This window comes from Adiantum capillus-veneris, chromosome 2 (assembly GCF_014529385.1).
Source record: "Adiantum capillus-veneris isolate H3 chromosome 2, ASM1452938v2, whole genome shotgun sequence".
In the NCBI taxonomy this organism is placed as follows: domain Eukaryota; kingdom Viridiplantae; phylum Streptophyta; class Polypodiopsida; order Polypodiales; family Pteridaceae; genus Adiantum; species Adiantum capillus-veneris.
The window spans coordinates 123659251-123679726 of record NC_140932.1 but is presented as its reverse complement, the minus strand read 5'-3'; the positions used below and the strand labels follow the sequence as shown (position 1 = coordinate 123679726).

Below are 20476 nucleotides of genomic sequence, written 5' to 3'. Positions count from 1 at the left end.
TTGATTATAGACAATGGGCCCAAATGAAGTACCCAAATGACAAACCATTTACAACAAACACTCGTAATTTTTAAGTGTTTAAGCCAGATAAAAAGCCAACATAAGCTCAATGAGAGGCCATTGAACAAGGTTAGGATCTATCTTTAAATGCTCCTTGAAAAATAGAATTTTTTTTAAAGCATTCCTTTTGGCCTTACACTCTCTTAGCTTCATTGATGTGTCCACCTTCTGCTGAATGGCTTTAAGAGTATCATGGTCAGGGTGGAAAAACACTTCATCTTTGAAGAATACTCTTCTAGTTGCATTCCAAAAATCTATCAACATCTCGTACATAAAACCTAGCACATATATATCACTAGCTTTGTGTAAGCATCATTACATCATATATCATAGATTTTTGAAGCAATACATGGCTGTTTTGATAGCTTATGTTCTCTTACACTCTTTGCCTCCAAAATTACCGTCAAAGAATCAGCTGCATTATATACATAATTATTTAACACCCGCTTGGTTGGGATTCTAAGTATCATGCCCCAATCAATAATTTCAATGCAAGGTTTATTTGCGTGGGTGAAATCTAACATTACGTTATATGGACGTAGATTGCAGTGTACAATGCCAATTGAGTAAACGGCTATGATGCCATCAACCAATGCGTACAAAATGGCTAGCATGTGTTTAATCACCATTATGAGATATGCTGGCTCTATATTTGATGGTTGTTGATGGGTTGGGGGAAATTTCTTTCAAGTGTACTGGAGTTTGTGTATCCAATGTTGAAATGCACCTTGCAAGAAGGGTACTCCACATTTCTAGTCTCCCATCGAGCCCCCATTATAGTACAGAAAGAAAGTGATCCATGGAGCCTATGTGGTGAAACGGATGCATTTGACAATGAATGAATGCAATGTTTACATGTCTTGCTTTGTCTAGAATGAATGAATGCAATGTTTACATGTCTTGCTTTGTCCAGAAGTTGTCAAAATTTGCTTTTGCCCCTTTCTTATAGCGTTTGACTACGTATGTGTTCTGGAAAGAAAGATATGCTCTCAATGGTATATAAGCTACAAACACCAAATGAACATGATCCAATTTTGGCACCTTCTACTAAGGCTTTGGGGGGAATGGCAATCAAATGTGCATGCTTAGCATTCAATGCTATGGGCATGGATGTTCATGTACCACTGACATTTGATCTGTTGTGCTAATGGCTCCTTGCACATCTTACGCCATCTCTATTTGCTTGTGCTAAATGCACTTATCTTGTACTTTCACTCTCTTCATCTTCACCTTCTGTTTCTCCCACTGTTTGTTCCATAACTTTACCTTGGTCTGTTGCATGTGGGAATTATTTTTTTTCAAGTCTCTGCAACATATCTTGATGCTGCCAAGCACTGTTCTGATATTGTGATGCAGGTCAAATTCTTAGATACCTATTGGCATCAATAACTCGTACTAGTCTTCTTCACATAGCCTGCAATCTATATTCTCCCAGACTGTACTAATAAAATGTTTAATAAAAATGTTCCTTTCATTAATCTCTTGGATTTTTCATTTGCACACGTTGAAATTGCATGTATACAGTCTTTGCAAATGGCTCCCATGATGATCTTTTGCTCGAGCATCATTTCTACACTGGTCAATTAAAAGAATGATTTAAATATTATTGCATAGCACATCTACGTTTTACACATGTTAAACTATTAAAGTATTAGGTTAAATATATGTAACATTGGAAAAAAGTATGTTAAACCATAAAACATTAGTTCACATTTTGATTGCTAGTACTAGTTTTGTCCAAAGTTGATAAAATATGGCACAAACCATGATGATAAGGCTAATCAAATACATTGACTCAATCTTTCACACAATATAGGTTAAAGATATGGAACACTTTTAAAAACTATGCTAAACTATAAGACATTGGTTCACATTTTGATTGCTAGCACTATTTATGTCCAAATTTAATAAAATATGGCACAAACCATGACGATAAGGCTAATCAAATACATTGACTCAATCTTCTGAAAGATATGTAACTTTCAAAAAACTATGCTAAATCATAAGACATTGGTTCACATTTTGATTGTTAGCACTAGTTATGTCCAAAGTTGATAAAATATGGAAAAAATCATAACAATAAGGCTAATCAAATACATTGATTGTATCTTCCAAACCATACTTGTAGTTAAAGACATGTAACACTTTCAAAAACCATTGTAAATCATAAGACATTGGTTCACATTTTGATTACTAGTGCCAGGTATATCTAAAGTTAATTAAATATGTTAAAAAGCTAAGTGAAAGTCTACAATTGTCTCTCCATGGTTGTTTTTGATAGATAATCTGCAAAATCGAACAATATTTTGTTAGTTTATTTTGAGAGGGAATTAAATCTTTCAAGATTATTGATATTTTTTACTCCTCCAAAGTATTTAATAGAATTCAATTTTACAAATAATTTGCCAATTTGAGGTAAATTTTTTACCTGTGCTTTCATGGCAATTGTAAGATTCATACATATGTAAATCGAGCTTTTCTTTTCTTAATTCCATATGTAAGAAGTTTCACGAGGTGTTGGTGTTACTTACAAAAGTAGTGTCTCTTTTACTAAACTCTATTATTTGAGCAATTTTTGTGGCTCAAGTCTATTTTATAGCTCACTATAAGTTTTGTATCCTTGAGAGAGAGAGAGAGAGAGAGAGAGAGAGAGAGAGAGAGAGAGAGAGAGATGAAAGATTGGCAGTTGAAGTTTATTATTGTGATGGATTGATATCCAAAGTCCAATATTTTAAAGAAAAAAACAGCATTATATTACAAAAAATTAGTTTCTTAATAAAATTTGTTAATAGAATAGAGATAGTTGACAAATAATTATAATTCTCTTTTTTATATATGGATTATGATTTGATATGAGATAATTGACAAAAACAATCAACACAAACATTTATAGACATCATAAAAAGTTCTATACAAAATGATCCCCATAGCTGCATTACCAACCACATATTTTGTGAATATAGTACTAAACAAACAATGAATATACATGCACATACAATTTATATGACATTCATATGGCCGGGTCAACAGCTTGAACACTGCATTTATGCATAAACACATGCTTCTAACAAACGACACAGGAAGAAGCATTGTATGGTGGAATACTATTTGTCTAAATTATTACTCCCCATATCTTAGGAGTTTTAAATTTGAGGAAAAAAAACTATGGCTATATAGCAGACAATTAGATATACAGCAGTTTCCCAACTCAAGCTATGATTGTTTTGAAATTCACTACCTCCTCCCCACCTCAAATCATGATTGCACTAATTCATCCTCCCGCCCGTCAATTCATCTCATGCAAAATCAAAATTTGCATGCTAGCTCGCGTTTCTAGCCCTCTCCCTTCTTGCACGCTTCTTGAATCTTGCAACGTCAAACTTCTTGCACCTCAAAGGAGCATTGTGGTAGCAAGTCACTACTTGCACCTGTAAGGAGCATTATAAGGAGTAGGTCTCTCTCTCTCTCTCTCTCTCTCTCTCTCTCTCTCTCTCTCTCTCTCTCTCTCTCTCTCTCTCTCTCTCTCTCTCTCTCTCTCATCAATTCCCCCCTCTCTATGCATGTGTCTTTGTTTGTGTGTCTGTAAGGGAGAGAACTCTGTGAATGTTTGTGTGTGTGTGTGTGTGTGTGTGGAGAGAGAGAGAGAGAGAGAGAGAGAGAGAGAGAGAGAGAAAGACACAATCACAATGTGTATGGTTGGTTTGATAAGAAATTCTGTATGGCTAGAGAGATAATAATTTTTTGATTATCATGCATATAAGTTACTTGGATCATGAATTTATGGCTCGTCTCTAATGAATATCTAGGATGGGGAGGACACCAAAATCTGAATCAAGCACTACAAAACTAGAGTATGCAAAAAGTATGATCAAGGCAATACTCCCACCAAATCAGTAGAAAACTGCTGAGGAGTTTCATGAAGAGAAAGGCCTATCACCACTGACTGGAGTTAATCCTCGAAATCTACATGGAAAGAATGTTAGTAATAAAGATTGGGGTGATGTGTTTTCTTGTGTAAAGCCAGTTGTGGGGAGCAACAAGAAGGTGAAGGCAAAAAGGCATTGAATATGAAGAGACTTTTGCTCCCACTTGTCACATGACTACTATTTGTTTCTGATGTACATTGGAAGCCTATTTTAATGGAATATCCATCAACCAGACATTGTTACTTCTTTCTTGAATGGTGATATACTTGAGGAAGAATATGTAATGCAGCATCATGGTTTTGTCAAGAAAGCAAAAGAAAAGTAAGTGTCCAAATGCAAGATATGTTTATATGGGTTGAAGCAGCCTCCTCATGCTTGGTATGATAAATCTAACATTCATTTGGTTAAACAAGGCTTTCATAATAGTCCAATAGAATGCAATTTGTATGTCAAACGTGAGGGTGATATATATCTCATTGTCATTTTATATGCAAATGATTGTTGATTATTGGTCTCAATGAGACACACATTGTTGAATTTCAGGTTGAACTAAATGCTACTTTCAAGATGAAAGACTTGGATCTTTTGCATCATTACTTGGGCATACAGTTTAAGCAATGTGATGGAGGTATTGCTTTGTGTCAAGTAAAGTACATAAAGACATTACTATGTAAGTCTGGACTTGAGGACTGCAAACCTACTCTTACTCCAATGGAAAAAGGTTTGGAGTTCAGTCTTCATGATGTTTGAGATCTTGTAGATATCACTTTTATTAGAATTTTTTTTGGATGCCTTATTTATGTATTCAATACTAGATTAGATATTCAATTGTAGTCTCATAGGTCAGCATCTAAAAAACAAGGCGATTTCTTCACACATGGGAACAAGCCCAAAAAGGTGTGGGTTTATAAAAATGTGATGAAAGAAGAAGATTCATTACTCGCCAAGGCCTTAAAAGAATATATAGATTTTTTTGGCTAGATTGACAAGGGTTTGAAGGGAGTTGACCTAAGATGTGCCAACACACCATCCCTCTCAACAAGGAGGATGTTACTTCTAGAAAACAGAGGCCCTACACATAGAAGAATAAATTTGCTCCAAAGATCTAGGAAGCAAAGCTCCCAATGCAAAGCTTCTCTATAACATTGAATATATCAAGTGGGAATCTTTGCTAATGATGGTCCCAACAAATAACAAAAATCTACATGGCTTTTTCAGCCTCTACATTGTGTATTGAGAGCTCTCTTTCTCTAATCTACCTAATTATCTATTGCTATGGCACAACCAAAACCATGAATGGTGTGTGATTAGCACTTCCTAGTCACCTTCAAGATCCTAGTAGATTAGTAATTAGCATTTGATTGCATTTTTAGAGCTCAATTGAATTGTGTGTCATGTTGGAATTAGGGATGCACGCACTTGGAGAAGATGAAGAAGAGAAGATGAAGAATCTCAATGCACACAACAGAGAGTGTATTGCTTAGTGTGCAAATAGATACATAAGTTAGCCCTAGAGTGATTATACAATGCACGGGGGAAAAACCTTCAAGTGAGAAAAAAAGTGCCCCGATGGTCCTAAGTGTGTTCACACACTACCACATATATGGTCATAAATCTCCCCAGGAGTGATGCGGTGAGTGAGAGATGGCACATAGTTTATAGGGAAGTGTCATGCTTTGAGAACATGATCAATTTACGAAGAGCAGCAAGCCCAAAGCTCTGCAAAAAGCTTTGAACGTGTCATAGGGAAATGCCTTTGTGAATAGATTTGCAAGGTAGTCCTGTATTGGCACATAATCCAAATTGATCTCTCCTACTGAGAGTCTCTCCCTAACACAATGATAATACATCCCAATGTGCTTTGTCCACCCATGAAAAATCGGGTTTCTTGCAATTGCCAATGCACTCTGATTATCAATGTACATGATGTTGGCAGTGTCTTGTCCAACACCCAAAACAATCAAAAGGCATCTAAGCCATATACACTCAATCCTAGTTATGAAGACTACCATATACTCAACTTCACAAGTAGAAGTGGCCAAAATAGGTTGCTTCTTTCTCAACCATAATATGTGTGAACTGTCAAGCATTAAAAAAAAAGCAGTTATGGACGCTCATGTGTCATAACAACCAGCCTGATCTAAGTCCAAAAAAGCATGCAAATTTACTGGCAATGATCTCCTCTTGGGATAAAACAACCCAAGATGTAATATTCCACTCAAATGGCAAAACATCCTTCTAACAGCCTGTCAATGCTTAAAGCGTAGGGGCTATGTATAAATCTGGTGACCTGTGAGTGTAAATTGAATATCTATCCTCATATTGCATTCATAAATAAGGTATCCAATAGTAGCCAAAAAGAGTGGCATCAACAAGATCTCTAGCATCATGAAGAATCAATTGCAAACATGTCTTCCATTGGAGTAGTAATAGATTAGCAGCCCTCAAGTCCAAACTTCCATAGTAATGTCTCCATGTGTCTTGCTTGACACAAAGCAATACCTCCATCACACTGCTTAAACTATATGCCCAAGTAATGATGCAAAGCCCCAAGTCTTTTATCTTAAAAGCATTCAATTTAGCCTTGAATTCAACAATGTGTGTCTCATTTGGACTATAATTTTTATTTAAAAAATCTACATATGACGATGAGATACACATCACCCTCACATTTGACATACAAAGTGCTTTCAGTTGGACTATTACTAAAGCCTTGTTTAACCAAATAAGAATATTTACACTAAGCATGAGGAGATTGCTTCAACCTATACAAAGTTTTCTTGCATTTGCACACTTTTGTTTCTTGTCCTTTATTGACAAAACTGCAAGGTTGTGTTACATATACTTCCTCAAACATATCACCATTCAAGAAACCAGTAACAATGTTTAATTGATGTACATTCCATCTTAAAATGAGCTATGGATGCACATAGAAATTGAACAGTAGTCATTCGACAAGTGGGAGCAAAAGTCTCTTCATAATCAATGGATTTTTTTTGTGTATAACCTTTTGCAACAATTCTAGCCTTGTAGTGATCAATCTCACCATCCGGCTTACGTGTCAACTTGTAAACCCACTTCATACCAATGGACTTTTTTCCAAGACAAAAATCACATAAAGTCCATGTTTCATTCTCTATAAGTGCATCGTATAATGCTGATTGCATTGCAATCATCCAATTTTTTGAATTTTGTGCTTCATCAAAAGGAAGAGGTTTCTCTTTATCACATAAACTAGAAACAGTCACAACATAACAATCTAACACATATGATGCATGGCAAGAATGTGAACAAGTACGACTAGACATAGGTGCATCTAATAAATTGTCATGTAAAGTTTTCGCCAACCAGTTTGGCATACCCCTAGCCTCTTTCTTCTTAGCCCTTTCCATATCAAGTACATCATCTACATCTGTATAGGCTTATTTGTAACATTTTCAGAAACCCCCATAGGCTATACTTGTGCCTCATTGAATCTTACATTTCAAGTTTCCACCATTAGAAAGAGGTAACAAAGTGTCATAAATGTCATGTGAGCTTACAAGTTACATTACCATATTTGGTATAATAGTAAAGGCTAAACAAAATCTTCCATAAATACAACATCTCGTAAAAGCAAGATACATTTTCTTTACAAATGGTATAACGTGTAAACTTTGCTTGCAGGACTATAACCATTTGATAGCCTTATCGTCCAATTTTTTGCACTGCTTTTGTGGCACCAAAGCATAAGTTAAAACAACCAAAAACAAGCATGTGATCAATAGATGGCTTCTTATCATGCCATTTGTCATAAGGATTCATACACACGAGGCTTTGGTAGGACACCTATTACGTACATAAGTACGACACATAATACCTCAAGACAAAACGAATATGGTAAATCTTGATTCTTGACCATACAACATCCCATCTCCGTAAGAGACTTTTTTTTTCCCCTTTTAGGAGCACCATTGTGTTGAGGTGTGTACAACAGTGTACATTGGTGTTTTATCCCTCGACTAGCTAAAATGCATTAAATACATGAGACATATACTCCCACCTCGATCTAAATGGAGGATGCCCATAGTACATTTAGAGACATTTTCAACCATAACCAAAAATTACAGATACACCCATGCATGCTTGGAGTAATCATCAATGAAAGTCACAAAATAAAGGATATTACCCAAGGATAGAGTTTGCATAGGCCCACAAACATTATTACACACAAGTTGCAACTTGCATGTAGCCCTTAACGAACAATCATTTGGAAAATTTGAGCGACGTATCTTTTACACAAAATACTGGCTTCATAAACATACTTAGAAGGTGCTTCAAGATGCGACAAAGGAACAACCATATCACATTTTTTGCAAATAGACTAAATTGAAAAATTGTAGATGTCGCAAAACATACAATAGCTTTGAAATCCACAATTGCATTTGCAAAATTTTACCCACTTGTTTTACAAAGTGAGCTTATATAGCCCATGGCACAAAATGCCATATGCAACAATTTCATCACTGAAATTGAGATCATAAACTGTACATCTATCATCCACAAATTTGACAACAAGACCAAGTTTTGCAAGTGCGAATACAAAAAAAAAAAGAAAAAAAAAGTTTCTTTTTTATCCTTGGTACATAACATGCATCAACAAGCGCGATAAAACTATCATTCGCAATAGTTAGAACAATCTTTCCAACTCACTTGACTAGGTAAGAGGCATTGTTGGCTTTCATGTCCAATTGGTTGACATCCTACTACCACACAATCTTCTTCTGGTTCCAGATTTTGCATTATGGGACACGGAAAAAAAACCATTTACATAGTCACAAATGACCTTTTCAAATACAAAAGCAAGCTCTGCTTGATAACGTTCATCCAAGTAATAGACAAACTTCACTTATTAAAACACATGACGTTTAACAACCTCACAAAGTGAACACCTATTATGTAATCCACTTTGTACTTTGCGACTTCGAAGAAAGTGCACATCAACTACCAAAGTTCCACTAATATTTCACTCGCATCTTACCGGACGATACTCCCAGATTGAATGATGAACCAATGACTACTCAACAATTATAACCACTTGGTTAATTTCTCTCACTTGATTAATTTCTCGAGGATTATACTCCCATCTCCCTCTCCCCCTCTCTCTCTCTCTCAAGCATACCAAGACTGTGAAGGCATACTAGGTTTATAATTCACTTCGTGTTTGAAAGATTTTAGAATTTAGAGGCATGAATCTCTTATTGAGAAATGAGATTCGAAACTATCTTGTGTCTGTTTAGCAAATATTATTTTAAACTGTAGATGAAAAATCTAGAGTTCTACAACATATTTATAGTTAATTATTGGTGATTTTACATTCAAATCCTAGGATTCACAATCACAAAGAGAAGTTCAATTTCAAGCAAATTCAAAACCTCACTTTACACCAAAATTTTACAACATGACACTTTCTACCTGCATCCACATTTTTGTCAATTTCCTTCAAAAATAAGTAATTTACTTTCAAGCTCAATTTTCAGCACAACTTCTTGCAGGAGCAATGTCATCCATTAGTGAGCATTACCTTCATCAACTTCTTTTGTTTGCTCTTTTCAAACAAAATTGACGACAAGCAGGAACATGTCATCTAGAAATTTGCACACTATGAAGATACAGATACTTTGTTATGAAGTTGATGAAACACTGTTAAATATTTATGGCTTTGCATTTCCTAAGAACAAGTTGATCAGAACAAGTTACATAAGAAGCATTGATGCAAAATATTACACTGCAATCACTAGAATAGAAGAAAAAACTAGAGATCTAAGTGCACCGTTTGTCATTCTTATATAGTGTACTATACCTACTGGCATTTTCACATCCCCATATCATTGTCAGGAACCAGTTAAATTTTAAATATCACCAAAAGCAACATCCACCACAGCTTAAAGACTAAGTTCATTCATATAGTTCATCCGCAAATACCGCAGTCATTACGTATGAACACCACAGATAATCAGCAGAAGAGCAGGAGAGACTAAATGGATAGCTATTTCTTACTGCTTCATGTCGCATAACACATAATCCAGTGCTGGGGCAGCCTCCATTCAATTTCCATCTGCAAAAGAAGTGACCATACCAGTATTTGGGAATTCTCCACTACCCTAAATGCCAACAAGGCAACCAAAATACCATCTTCGGACTCAAATAAATGCAGATATAGTAACAATACCTTAACAATCATGAACAAAGACTGACGAGAAAACAGCAAACCACTACAGTATTACAATTGAAAATGTCAAGGATAAAGTAAGATACTCCATCCGATCAAACAAAAGATCCATCAGCACAGTTTAAAAAAGAGAAGCTTTTATTGATTGGAAAACAACAGTCTAATCAAGTACTTGAAATGCAGAAATCACAGGCACCCACACCAACAAAGCCTTTCCAACCAAAATAACATACTTCAAAACAGTTCAACCCTCTCTAGCGCTCAGCAGAGGGCTTTTACTGCCCACCACGGAGGCGAAGCACAAGGTGAAGAGTCGACTCTTTCTGGATGTTATAGTCCGCCAAGGTGCGGCCATCCTCAAGCTGCTTTCCAGCAAAGATCAGTCGCTGCTGATCTGGAGGAATCCCCTCCTTGTCCTGGATCTTGGTCTTCACATTGTCAATGGTGTCAGAACTCTCAACTTCCAGGGTTATGGTCTTACCAGTCAGCGTTTTCACAAAGATCTGCATCCCTCCACGCAGACGAAGCACAAGGTGGAGGGTAGACTCCTTCTGGATGTTGTAGTCTGCAAGGGTGCGGCCATCCTCCAGCTGCTTCCCAGCAAAGATCAGACGCTGCTGGTCAGGGGGGATGCCCTCCTTATCCTGGATCTTGGTCTTCACGTTGTCAATGGTGTCGGAGCTCTCAACTTCAAGGGTAATGGTCTTTCCGGTGAGGGTTTTGACGAAGATTTGCATCCCACCACGTAGACGGAGGACAAGATGGAGTGTGGACTCCTTCTGGATGTTGTAGTCGGCGAGGGTGCGGCCGTCTTCAAGCTGCTTGCCGGCAAAGATGAGACGTTGCTGATCGGGGGGGATGCCTTCCTTGTCTTGGATCTTGGTCTTGACATTGTCGATGGTGTCGGAGCTTTCCACCTCAAGGGTGATGGTCTTGCCGGTCAGGGTCTTGACGAAGATCTGCATGTTGGCGATGGAGGACTCAAGGAGGGCAAACGCTGGCAGAAGAAAGGGATGAGGACAATACGAAAGTAACTAGAAGGGCTTCTCTTTATGATATCTTCTTGTTTCGAAGTCGGTTTCACGCGTGGTGTCCCACAAGGCAAGGGGAGGGGGAACCGGGGTGAACAAATAGAGCTTAGAAGACACTCATTGCAAGGATTGAGGACTGGCTAGGTGTTGTAACTTTATCACTAAGCATGATGGTTACTAATGCTCAATTAATTTCCCTTGATATTTCAAGAGAATCTGAGAATTTTAGGCTTGCCATGTTGCTTTGTCTCTCTTCATAGCGCACCGCCATTGCCATCACTATCACTGACATTCCATGCTCCTTCCCTCCCTTGCCCTTGCCTCGATGAGCAGCCCTGTGCAACCCCCCCCCCTTCGGGGGGCACCCTTTCCTTGCTATATTGGCTACTAGTTGCATGAGGCTCTCGCCAGAGAGAGAGAGAGAGAGAGAGAGAGAGAATCAGTTCCTACCGCAACTCTCTATCCATGCTTCTTTGTTGTAGCCACGATGGGACTTGATAGCTAGAGAGAGAGAGAGAGAGAGAGGGAGGGAGAGCGAGAGAATTTGCACGTCTGCAACAAAGGGAGAATGTCCATTTTCTCGCGTGTGCAGCAAAGAGAGAAAGAGTGAAATGTCAATCCCCAATTATATCCCCTACGCCTACTCCTCTATTGCCTCTCGCCTTCGGCTCAGTCCCAACTGCACGACCATTACCTATTTGGCTCGACCTTTAGTGCCCCACCCTACATGAAGAAGTGTTGCGACAGTGACAACTATGCCTTGTCGTGCTTTGCCACCACGAGTATCACCTCCAAGGGGTATCCCTTCTTGAGACAACCATACATACTCTCAATCTCTCTCTATATTCCTTCTTTGCTAGATTCACTCTTGGCCCTACTGGTTCTTGCGTACCTGCACCATGGGAAAGAGAGAGAGAGAGAGAGAGAGAGAGAGAGAGAGAGAGAGAGAGAGAGAAAGAGAAAGAGAGAGATAGATAGATAGATAGATTGATTGATTGAATTATTGTCCATGGAGGTCAGATATGACCTATGGGACCGGAAAACAAAACAAAACAGTTCATACATCTCAGTTAAGGACTAAGGGTCCAATGAAACCTAAGGAAGGGCACGTGAGAGGGTAGCCGGTTTTGGAGTTCGAAACTCCTGGACATGGCTTTACCTCCTCGGTAAACTACCCATTCTCTTGTTGTGCGCGCTTCACGTACCTTTTGGAGTTCTACCTTCTTCTGTTTAAGTTGGGCGGGTGTAAGGTCCTCTGCAAACCAAAGTGTGGTGTCTTTGAGAAGCCTCGATTGCTCGAGGAATTTTATTCGATCCGCCTTGGTCTTGAAAGTGAGGATCGCATGGTTGGTGTGGTGGTCATGCGCTAGGGTGGTGATTGTTGCTTGGTTCTATTGTACTTCCATAGGGATTGTCGCCTGAATTCGAGCAAGGGACTCATTGAACTTGAGGTCCCCCTCCCCTTTCCAATCGCTTGGGAGCCCTCCAATGTGAACATTGAGAGTTATATTGTCTTTCCGTTTTTGTTCACGTAGCTTGGATGCCACATCATCTTCAATCTTGCGAGAGATCTCCTCTTTTACTTGAATAGAGAGAGAGAGAGAGAGAGAGAGAGAGAGAGAGAGAGAGAGAGAGAGAGAGAGAGAATATCTACACCCATGCTTGTGCTGCCTCACTTCACCATCATTTGTGTGCACTCTTTCCTTTTTCTTTTTGTTTGCTAGAAGTTATCTAGAAAGATACCTTCTAATGAACACCAAAACAAGGAATTGATCATCTCGTCTCTTTCTCCTCAAAGTGGGCACAATATCTTGCCAAAATTCTCTCTAATGAAGCCTGATTTCAAAATTTAACCCACCTATTTTGCACCACTTTACAAAACAAGGTGAAGAGGCATGGAGGCGTGCTAAGTTAAAGGGGGCATGAGATTTATGGAAAGTGAGTTTTATAAGTGCCTACAATCACATGAAATTTTTATTGTGTTGTTGGGGGTTTCCATTGTTGCATAGCTCCAATGACCAACAAAATAATCAATCCGGAGGGATGAGCTACCCGGCAAGGGCATGGAAACACTCACATGAAAGTGAGCTAATCATGGGAACACGAATGGTTGACTCTACGAGGTGAGCTTCTTGGCCTATGGAGGAGCTAAGCCACAATGATGGGCAATCTCCACATCCACTTCCCTTCACCTCCAATCAACCCAATCACACACACTAACGATTGCAAGACACACACAACATTAATCCTATCATGCAACACACTAATCGCAAGCACACACACATAGATCTATCGAGCACCACACTCCAATCAAACATACATGCACACACAAGCAAAAGAGGGCGATCACACAAGATTAGAGAGGGATTAACCACTAATTAGTTACGATCTAGCTAATCAAAGCATCATTAGCAATCACAAGAAGCATGAGAGAGGCATAGTGAAAGAGAATTAAACATTGATTAGTGTTAATCAAGTCACATGACCAAGGAGAAGCTCAAGGACTCCATAGCCACACACCTCAAGAGCTCTCACCAAAGAGTGCTCTCCACAAATGAGCTTGAGAACCCTAATTTCTTTTACACACTGCCTTATATACCTAGGGTAAAAATATGCAATGTCCGGGTGCCCAAGGTCTTTAGGGATCCACCACTTACTGAATCTGCTACCTAGGCACACTAACTGACCTGTTCTTTACAGTTTGGAACTCCCATTGAGCCCATAACACATTAAAAATATTACAATGGCTTGAAATAAATCGGGAATTTGCAATACATGACCATTTTGGGAAAATGTGAAAAATGTGTAGCTCCAACCTTTACTGCTTGTTCATGTTGATCTTTGATGTGCATCCGTAAGTCTTCGGTCTTTAGCAGCTTCTTTATACTGACGTTGACTCGGTTAACATTCCCCCCTTTCGATTTTAGCGCCCGTCCTCCGACAGCGCCCGTGGAGGCTGTGGAAGGTTTTTGATTGGTTGTTGATGGACTAATTGTCTTCATTTGTCGTTGAATGTGCTGATGAGGTTCAATTTGGAGCAGCATCTTGATTCGTCTGAATATGTCTGATGTGAGAGATGATGTTGCATTTGTCCGTTGTAATAGCATAATGAGAAGGCTTCTGTTTATTTATGAAAAGTATGTACAAGGGAAGTAGAATGATGAGGTTCTAAATTAGGGTCTAATACCTGAATGACCAAAGGGAAAAAACCTAGTGGGAAAAAAGTGCCTTTGGGATACGCACATTATTGGAGTACTTATTAGCATGGGAAATATTAATAAAGTACTCAATGGATTATTTGCTAATAGATATAGAATTAAACAATGTGATATTCATGGAAATTTATTGGTCCAACACCAATTTGCCAAGGTTAGCACCAAGCGATGGGGAGCGTTGGGTAGTCACCAAGCCTTCTATTTGCCCAGTATTGACTCCACTGCATGATGCGTCGGTTAGCATGACATTGGTTTGCATGTTGTAGTCCACTCAAGGTGCATAGGTGGTAGCAAAAAGAGTGTCTAATGCATATGTCCAATAATGGGACATCGTATTTATGCATACACAGAAATGCATGGAAAACAATATGATGTGCAAGAAAGATTTTGAGGGGTTCTTCAGAAAGATGGTGTAGCTATAAAATCATATGACATGGCTTTGCAAGCTGGCACTCCTTTAAGAATGGTTTTTGTTGTTGAGGATATATGCTCTCATCTTATTGTGCATTGTGCGTGAGTGTTGGACTCTACAACACTCCACCAATTGTAAATTAATAGACTTCGACTCTTATGCTCATCTCATCATCATGAGCGACACGATTTAGATATGCTCAATTGTTCCAACTTGAGCGTAAGCCTAATAACTATGACTCTTAGCATAGAGTTTAATATGACTTGAAGCTTTGGGACTAATGCTTTGCTCATTTTATAGCTCAACAGCTCGTCGACTCTGACTATGCCAAAGAGTGTTTTTTGCACCCTGGCGACTTGACTCTTTACATTCTTGTGCTTACTACAAACATTTCTTCAGGTAAAAGTAAGCTTGAATCCTCAAAAAGAGGATTAGTGAAGGACCAAGTTGGCATTGAAGGTTTCTTTTGCCATACCTGTTTTATCATCTTTGAATCTGCATTCTCATTGGTTGGGTTATCCTTCTTTGACTGTGAAGACTCCATTATCTGTTTGATTCTCCAATTAGGCATGTTGATAGGAGTCTTTGATGTTGTTGTAGGCCTCTGTTCAGTATCGGCATTCGGCTTTTGACTAGGAGCATTGGAAGACTTAGGAATCCAAATCTCTTGATGCCCTTTGTATCTCCATTGTTGACTTTGCTTCGCTCTAGGTCTTGCTGAGCTCTTAAGATCTTCATGCAGGTCTAGTGTAGTTGCATTTGGCTTGTGGTTGACTGGTAGCCAAATATTTATATAACTTGTGTAGAATCCTTGTCCAAGAGGAATATTCCTTGAGATTCGTCTTTGTTATGTATCCTCTTGAGAGTTGCGGTAGACTTTAGCATCTTTCAATGTTGTTTTGTTGTATACCTGCTTCTTAGGTATCCTAGGATATTGTCGAGGTTGATACCTAGTGGGTCTTCTTCCTTGGGAGGGATTTGAAGTTACTTCATATGCTCTAAACTGCAGTTTTGGTATCCATATATGTCTATTACCTCTATAGTACTCCTGTTCTTTTAAGCTCCATTATGATGCTATCCATCCCATGTGTTTGTCTTTCTGTGTTGATTTCTCGTCTTTAACCCAAATCGGATCATTGACTTTGACTAAACTGCTCGGAAAAAACACTTGCTTGACTTCCCTTTGCTTTCTTGAGTACTTTGGCTGATATACCTTTGGTTTTTTGGATGTCTCCTTAGAGGTTTTAGTTGGGTCAGCAATTGACTTAAAATTTTGAAATCCTAACTTGCTAGAAGTATCTGATCCATGAGGGTTCTTTGATGTAGAGGCATATGCTGTCACACATTCTTTGCTACTCGGTGGAGGGTCCACTTTAGCTTTACCTTTGTTTGCAAGATTTGTCTTTGATTCTTGTGACTTCTGCAACTCTGAATCTAGCATTAACGGTACATGTAAATGTTGTTGGCTACCTCTTGGAAAAGAGAGTATTAGCATTGTATCTTCTTTGCAGGCTTTGTGTTGGTCTAACCACTGATGTCCAATGATGACATTTGCAATCATTTCCTTTGAAGGCTTCACCTGAAACTTTACTTGCTCTTCATGATTTTGGATGCTAAGAGTAGCAACCATTTCTTTTTGACCTGTATGCAAACCTAGCAGTGTTTTGCTATCATGTTTGCATGGAGTAATCTCTAGAATGCTTTGAATGTTGTCTGCAACCATATTGCACTTTGCGTCTTTATCCAGTAGAGCATTGCATCTGACGCTTGCTCCTTTTGTACTACTGAGAACTATAGCTATTCTCATTGTTGGTTCTATTGAAGATTTTTGTCATGCTTTGTGTCTCTATGGAGGGTGACTTGAGACTCTGTTTTCCAATCTGACTTTCTTCAGCCGATTTAGCTGGCAATGTCTGATTGATCTTTGGACTTCCTATTGCTTCTTGGTTGTCTGCAACCCTGCTCTTCTTAACTTCTGGCTTTGGCAGCATTCTCTGCTCTTTTTTATCTGCACTTGTTGTTTCTTGATCTGCTTGTAGCTCTTCTGAAGTTCTGTTTGATGGAGATGAATCATCTTCCATAAGATCTTCCATTTGAATTGTGCTTGAGGACTTTGTGATGTTGTCCACGGGTGACCAGTCTTGGTCTCCATTCTTTGTTGTCCCTGGAGACTGCATCCTGTTTACATTCTGTATCTCTAACATCTTCTCGGCCATTGGCATTCCCATTATGATGTTATCTGGCATATCTTTTGTTGTGATCAGGTGTAATTGAGCAATGATGATCTATAAACTTACTTTAATGGTGGTGGAGATGATTCCCCAGCATTCTGCTCGTTTGTCTCTTAATATGCTCACAAATTCAGGAGCATCTTCTAGCTGTGGTTGGCCACATATTTTCCAAGTGTGAAAAGACAGGAGGTTCTTGTCTAACTGAAGATCTAGCTTAACTTTTCTTGTCAGCTTTTCTTCGTGTTCACCAATAATGTTGCACTTGATCATCTTAGGATTTGTGTCTGAATTGATTGCTTCTGTTGTGGTAGTGTCCTTTGGTTGAGCTTTATCAGTATTCTCTTTGCTTTGACCACCTGCTTCCGTTGATGTAGACTCATATGACTATGATAGTGCACGTTTTGTTTGCAATTGATGAGCATTGTCCACTTGCATCTGAGTAACCCTTGATCTTAATACATCCACTGTACTTCCTGGCAAAATCTATCTCTTCGGAGGAGATTTTGGTGGTGACCTTTGTGTAGCTTTTTGGACTTTAGCTTTCATTGACTTTGACTTTTTTGTCACCTGTTCTGGCAACTTGAGGCTTTGCATCATCTTTAGATAGTCTTTGACTTCAGTCTTACCATCCATAGGGGTTTGTACAAGGTCATGATCCTACTGATATTTGTTACCCTGTGCATCTCGATATGCATATGTGAGCTTGGTCACATGTAACTATTTGAACACTATTAGATTTGTCGGCTTTTGACTTTGACTTGTGGAGATCATCAGAAACTTTTGTCTCTGGTAATCTTCATATAAGCATTTGTCTGTAGATTCTGAGGGAATCTGGGTCAATTAGAAACTTCCAACAACCCTGTTAAGTATGGAGCCTGATTTACCCTTGTAATTTTCTGTGGTAAAAGCGCACATTTGTAAGGCCCCCATTATGAGGAGAAGCCATCGTGCGTGAAGGAAAATCACTCACCGGAAACCAAAATTTTCACGGACAAGAATCAGGGGCAACTTTAAAGGCCTTGGGGGCGGAGGCCCTCGAGAATTTTTTTTTTTTCGCCAGAATATTATGGCCGGACGGCGGCCAGAAAGTGGTCGGAAAACAACCAGTCGGTTGGCTGGTGGCCGGTAGTCAATGGCCGATGGCCGGTGGTCGGAAGTCAATGGCCGGTGGCCGGTGGTCGGAAGTCAATGGCCGGTGGCCGGTGGCCAAATTCAATGGCCGGTGGCCGAATTCAAAAGCGGACTTGTCTTCTCAAGGGCGGCGACACATGGGCGGATTGGAGGGTCCGATTTGGACTTATTCGCACAAGGGCGGCTACACATGGCTGTCTCTCATAAGAGAGGGCAACCCTTTTGGCCTATAAAAGGAGGCCATTTCTACACACATTTCATAGTGTGAAGTTGATGCAACAAGGTGAGTGTGAGGTGGTGAGAGTGAAGCAAGGCGGGAGCTCCATTAAGGGTATAATCCCTTTGTAAACTACTTCTTGTTTTGAAGTACTAAAGCCATTGAGTGGCTGCTTTCCCGTGGACGTAGCCCACATTGGGTGAACCACGTATATCGTGTGTACTCTCTCTCTCTCTCTCTCTCTCTCTCTCTACTCTATAATCTCGTGTATATAAATCTGTCTCTCTCCATTAAGTAATCTACTCAATTATCTACTTAGCTACGTCTTATTTCCTAACAACTGGTATCAGAGCAAGGTTGGCTCGTAGCTAAATTATCTCAAGGAAAGGATTCCTTGAATTGAGTGGGAGTTATGGCGGAGGAAGGGAAGCTCAAGATTGAGAAGTTCAACGGCAAAAACTACCAACATTGGAAGATGCAGATTGAAGACTATCTCTACCAGAAGGACCTCTATTTGCCACTAGGTGGTCTTGCGAAGAAGCCCGCAACAATGGCAGATGAAGCATGGATTGTCCTTGATCGAAAGGCACTGGGAACAATCCGGTTAAGCTTGGCGTCAACGGTGGCCTTCAATGTTTCGGAGATGAAGACCACAGAGGACTTGATGAAGTCACTTGACTACTTCTACGAGAAACCATCGGCATCCAATAAGGTATTTCTTATGAAGCGCTTGTTCAATCTAAAGATGGCAGAGAATGGTTCAGTTGCAGAACACCTAAATGACTTTAACACAAACATAAGTCAACTTCGATCAGTGAAAATCAATTTCGATGACGAAGTGCGAGCTCTCCTTATACTATCATCTCTACCGGATAGTTGGGACAGCCTTGTGATGGCTGTAAGTAATTCTATCTCTGGAACAAATACTCTTAAGTTTGATGATGTTGTGGGTGTTCTCCTAAGCGAGGAAATGCGAAGGAGAAGCACAGGAGAATCATCAAGTGTTGCACTATCAGTGGAAACAAGAGGAAGGCTTAAGGAGAGGTTCAAAAACCAAAAGGGTCGTGATCGCTCAAGGTGGAGCAAGTCACGCACAAAGTCAGTTCTTGAATGTTGGAACTGCGGCAAGAAGGGCCACGTCAAGAAGGATTGCTGGTCCAAGAAGAAGAAGGAGACAGAGTCTCAAGACAACAAGCCAACATCGGAGGCCAATGTGGCAGGTAAAGTAGAGCAAGATGCTCTAATTCTCTCATTAGACAATGTGTCTAATTCCTGGATAGTAGATTCCGGGGCTTCATTCCATGCGACACCACACAAGCAACATTTCCAAGACTACACCAAAGGTAATTTTGGGTATGTATACTTGGGAGATGATGAAGCTTGTGAGATTGTCGGCAAAGGTACAGTTTCTGTCAAAACTGCTAATGGAAATGAATGGAAGCTTAAAGATGTTAGGCATGTTCCTTCTCTTCGCAAAAATTTGATCTCTACAGGACAATTGGACGATGAAGGTCACAACATTGCATTCGGAAACAAACGGTGGAAGATCTCAAAGGGATCTTTGGTGGTTGCCAAGGGTGAAAAAGTCGGTACACTTTACTTGTGTACTGTTAGCACGCAACCTTCATCTTGTGCAGCAACTACAGAAGTTGACAGTGCGGTGTGGCACTACCGACTTGGGCATATGAGTGCCAAAGGAATGCAAATCCTTCAAACAAAGAAGCTTCTACCAGGTTCGAAAGAAGTGGACTTAGAGTTCTGTGAAGATTGTGTTTATGGTAAACAAAAGAGGGTAAAATTTCAAAAATCAGGAAATGAAAGAAAAAATAAAAAACTTGAGTTGGTTCATTCTGATGTTTGGAGTCCTGCAAGTACACCATCACTTGGTGGCTCATTGTACTATGTAACATTCATAGACGATGCGACTAGAAAAACATGGGTTTATGTCATGAAGAATAAATCCGATGTATTTTCCATATTTCAAAGGTGGAAAGCCTTTGTGGAGAATGAAACAGGTACCAAGGTTAAATGCCTCAGATCCG

The 20476-nt window shown here is 39.4% G+C and overlaps 1 protein-coding gene across 1 annotated transcript; it reads right to left on the bottom strand.

Annotated features, from left to right (window-relative positions):
* Window positions 1-10317: 10317 nt before the first annotated feature.
* LOC147463527 (polyubiquitin 11) lies at window positions 10318-11237 on the bottom strand. The gene has a single exon (XM_086489541.1). It carries the CDS (start codon window positions 11160-11162, stop codon window positions 10473-10475), a length of 690 nt encoding a protein of 229 aa, XP_086345667.1. The 5' UTR covers window positions 11163-11237; the 3' UTR covers window positions 10318-10472.
* Between the last annotated feature and the right edge of the window lie 9239 nt (window positions 11238-20476).